This window comes from Anneissia japonica, unplaced genomic scaffold (assembly GCF_011630105.1).
Source record: "Anneissia japonica isolate Jap-2015-1 unplaced genomic scaffold, ASM1163010v1 scaffold287708_len1499824_cov190, whole genome shotgun sequence".
Taxonomy (NCBI): domain Eukaryota; kingdom Metazoa; phylum Echinodermata; class Crinoidea; order Comatulida; family Comatulidae; genus Anneissia; species Anneissia japonica.
In genome coordinates, this window is record NW_022752295.1 from 1,197,023 (window position 1) to 1,201,137 (window position 4,115).

The window sequence follows — 4,115 nt, forward strand, 5'->3', positions numbered from 1 at the left end:
ATACTTAGCAACAGAAGGGCGCCCTGTACGTTGGGCACGAAGTATAGGAAACTTGCATGGTTAAAAAGAAGGGCGCCGCCTACGTTGGGCACGACTTCCGCCTTATTTTTACAATGCGAGAACTCTATCTTGTATTTCTAGTATCTTTGGATGGATAGATAGATAGATATTAAGCATGTCACATGTTTTGTTTTTTTTTTCAAATAAAAGTTGATAGTTTGGACAGAGGGCCTAATAATAGCAAAGAGTATAAACTGCAAGAGGTCCCACTGCCGGAGATTCTTTGGAACGCAAGCCTATTTAAAAAAGTACCACTCAAAAGGGGCGTGGCCTTAACAGACATTCGATGATCGAACGTGTGCCGTGTGCATGTTCGATTTTCGAACTCTATTCGAATTTGAATAGGGCCCCATCCCCCACCTATTTCGTGGGAGTACTTTTTTAACGTTCCATTGCCTGCATACAAAATCATGGCAGTGGGACCTCTTGCAGTTATATACTCTTAGATAATAGCTACAGCCGACAAACGTTAACGGGTAACGAGTACATCGTTTTATATAATCATGTCGTTTCTTTGTTTTTCCGAATGTTAAGAGGTCTACCTTGCTGTATTCAAGAAAGAATCAGAGGATGATGACGTAATCGATTTGTCAACGATAGGCGTATCAGATGATGAAGAAAAGGAACAGAACACACTTAAAATGGATATTTCAAGTATTCCAGATGATAGTATGCATCTTTTACAAAATTATTATTATTATTATTATTATTATTATTATTATTATTATTATTATTATTATTACTATCACCATTATTACTACTACTACTAACTATAGACTACTACTACTACTACTACTACTACTACTACTACTACTACTACTACTACTACTACTACTACTACTACTACTACTACTACTACTACTACTACTACTACTACTACTACTACTACTACTACTACTACTACTACTACTACTACTACTACTACTACTACTACTACTACTACTACTACTACTACTACTACTACTACTACTACTACTACTACTACTACTACTACTACTACTACTACTACTACTACTACTACTACTACTACTACTACTACTACTACTACTACTACTACTACTACTACTACTACTACTACTACTACTACTACTACTACTACTACTACTACTACTACTACTACTACTACTACTACTACTACTACTACTACTACTACTACTACTACTACTACTACTATGCAAAGTATGGATACATTACACATAACAGTATACATTTGATGATATAATTAAAACAGGAACACTTCGGATGTCAAAAAAACTAAAATTGAAGTGGCCAGCAGTATCTTGTCAATACGGTTAACGAGCGATGGGCAAGTTGTATCTATCCCTGTCAACTTCACTCTTGTTCATGACACAGTAGGTTCCACAGTCATCATCAGTATATAATACTACTACTACTATAATTATTGTTATCAATGATGAAATGTATTGTTCAATAGTTTAAGCAATTCATTATCATTACTTTCATTGACATTTTTATTGTAATAACGACTGTTATCATTGTTAATAATATAAGAAACGCTGTAATATTTTTATGGATTGTAATGGGGCTAAGCAGTTATAAGATACATAAACGAATAAGTTATAATAATTAATATGGGTGTATGTATGTATATGTGTGTGTGTGTGTGTGTGTGTGTGTGTGTGTATGTATATGTATTTATGTATGTATAACTCAATATTATTCATTTCAACTTCATTTCAGACAGTCGTCCATAGAATAAATATAAATGGGATTGAAATTAAACACAAACAAAAAATGCCATATCAAATACTTTGACAGATCATTCTGTCCTACAATTACTAAAAACAACATTCCAATTCTCTCCTAGCTTTGTAAGGTTTCGATTCGTTCAGCATATGCTCAATAGCACATTGAATACGCTATTTTTTGTCTGAACCCTATTCACAAAACTAAAAACTTATTTTCTCAGAAATTCATTGAAATTAGGCAAACCATTTTCAACAAATAATCGGCTAGCACTAGTATACCTGGGCTGTTTAAGCATCATACGAAAACAATCATAATAAACGATTTAAATCTTTTTTTTTATAATAGATTACCCTACCCTATCCCCATAGGGATGAGCAGTATATATAAAAAAGACGATGAGAAGATGACAACAACGACTTTGTCGACTTAAAACACAAAATTTATTCAGAGCATGAATATGTTGACCCGGCCTGGGGTCTACTTTAGCATGTGTGACAAACAAAATTTAAGTTGGCTATTTCAAAAATCTTGATTTAATAAAAAGTATAATATGATTATGCGGTCTGAAATTTAAATTAAAAAAAGTGAATGAAGTTGCTGTGAACCACTGTGAACATAATAATATGCGGGTGAAGGATATGTGTGGGCGTACATCAGTTTTTGGCCTATGAGGGAATTATAATTCATACGGTAACATTTAAATCGTATATTTCTTAAGTCGTGATTATATTTTAAGAATTACTATTCAAAAAACCACTTTCAGGTAAATATGACGGTCCTTAAAAGTAATGAAAAGCAGGCGTCCTTTACGTGTTCGTTCATCGATCATACGAAGGACCATTTGTAAGTACTATTTTAAATAATTAGTTTAAATGTGTATGAGTAGCTGCCATTCGGTGCATTGGGACAATTTTCTTAACAGTTTATAAATCAAAAGGATGTGCCGGTGACTTGAAACAGTTTGCATTGTTGATGAGGTGAGGAAAAGATGGAAAATCTAGGAGTGCATAAAGATTCTTATCTTGGTGGAATACAAAGATCTAACATTAAGAACAATCGATTTGGTATAATAACTCAAATGTGCGTAATATAAAGCGAAAAATATGTACAATATTATGAATATTCGACGTGTTCTGTTTAATATCGTTATTGTCGGTACTTTGCTATCTGTTGCTTTAATATTTCGCTAAAATAAAAATAATAGTGGCAGGGCCGGACGCTTTCGATTTGCGCGACGTCGCGACGCTAGAACGGATTTACTCATGCGTGACCGTCCTGTTCTCTGCACAAGTAGTAGAGTGACTTAACGTCAAAATATGGAAGAATCGTTACACAGATGACAAAACTTCAATTTTTGGATTTGTCAAAATTGAGTCCTAGCCATGCAACCGCAAGAGAATTCAACGTTCTCGCATGCGTAGATGACTTTATGTGACGTCATTCCGTTCTACGCCCAACGGTCGTCGCGCAATCGAAAGCTCCCTAGTGTCACCAAAAACGACGGACTGGGGAGGCAAAAGAGATGTGGTAAAGTACTGTAACTAAGGCAAACGAGGGTTGCTAGTGAAGGATAATGTGCTGATAAATTAAAACAATAATGGGAAAAACCGAACTATCAGATGTTGATTAAGTACATGTGAGTACTGATAAACATAAAAAGAGGGTGTTCGAAGATAATGAAATTGATTGTTATGAGGAGGCTTAAGGACGTAAATGTGGCTCTGTTAGGCGGTTGATGAAGATCCACAGGGAGACTTATAAAGCAAAGATGAGTGCTGGGAATTTATAGAGCAAAGAGGAGTGCAGAGGTGTACCAAACCACGGCGGTGGATGTAATAAAGAGGCTAGTATATATAGTTACTTAATTATTATTTTTTCAGGTATTGGAGTGCGTTTGGATGCGTAACGTCAACAGCTAAAAATAGTCTTCAATCTAACTGTAATTGTAACCACACGACAAGCTTCGCAGTATTGATGAAAGTTACAAATGACGATGTGGTAAAGCGTACAGTTGTTATGTTTTATTATGTTTTTGTTTGAATAAATGTAATAAACTTAGCAAGTAATAGCTGATTTTAAATGTAGTACAAACAAATAGGCCTTTATGTGTTTTCGTAGTGGAGGAGGCTGCGTATAATAATATATACAATGTTTTTTAATACCCATTATACTACCGTAAAACCTCGAATTGAAGCCCAGTATATCGGAGAAGCCCATTTCGAATTGAAGCCCCCTCATTAGTTCGCAAAATTAGCCTCGAAAAGAAGCCCATCTCAAAAAGAAACCCATGGGCTTCTTTCCAAAATAGCATAGGCTTCTTTTCGAGATAGTACAGTACATACACA

General features: G+C 35.0%; 1 protein-coding gene across 1 annotated transcript in view; it reads left to right on the top strand.

The window, feature by feature from the left end:
* LOC117122218 (adhesion G protein-coupled receptor L3-like) overlaps positions 1–4,115 on the top strand; it is a 24,269-nt gene that overhangs the window by 12,613 nt on the left and 7,541 nt on the right. The window contains exons 8-11 of the mRNA XM_033267728.1: positions 595–733; positions 1,292–1,412; positions 2,534–2,613; positions 3,651–3,768. Coding sequence (XP_033123619.1) covers positions 595–733; positions 1,292–1,412; positions 2,534–2,613; positions 3,651–3,768 — 458 coding nt within the window. The remainder of the gene's footprint in view (positions 1–594; positions 734–1,291; positions 1,413–2,533; positions 2,614–3,650; positions 3,769–4,115) is intronic.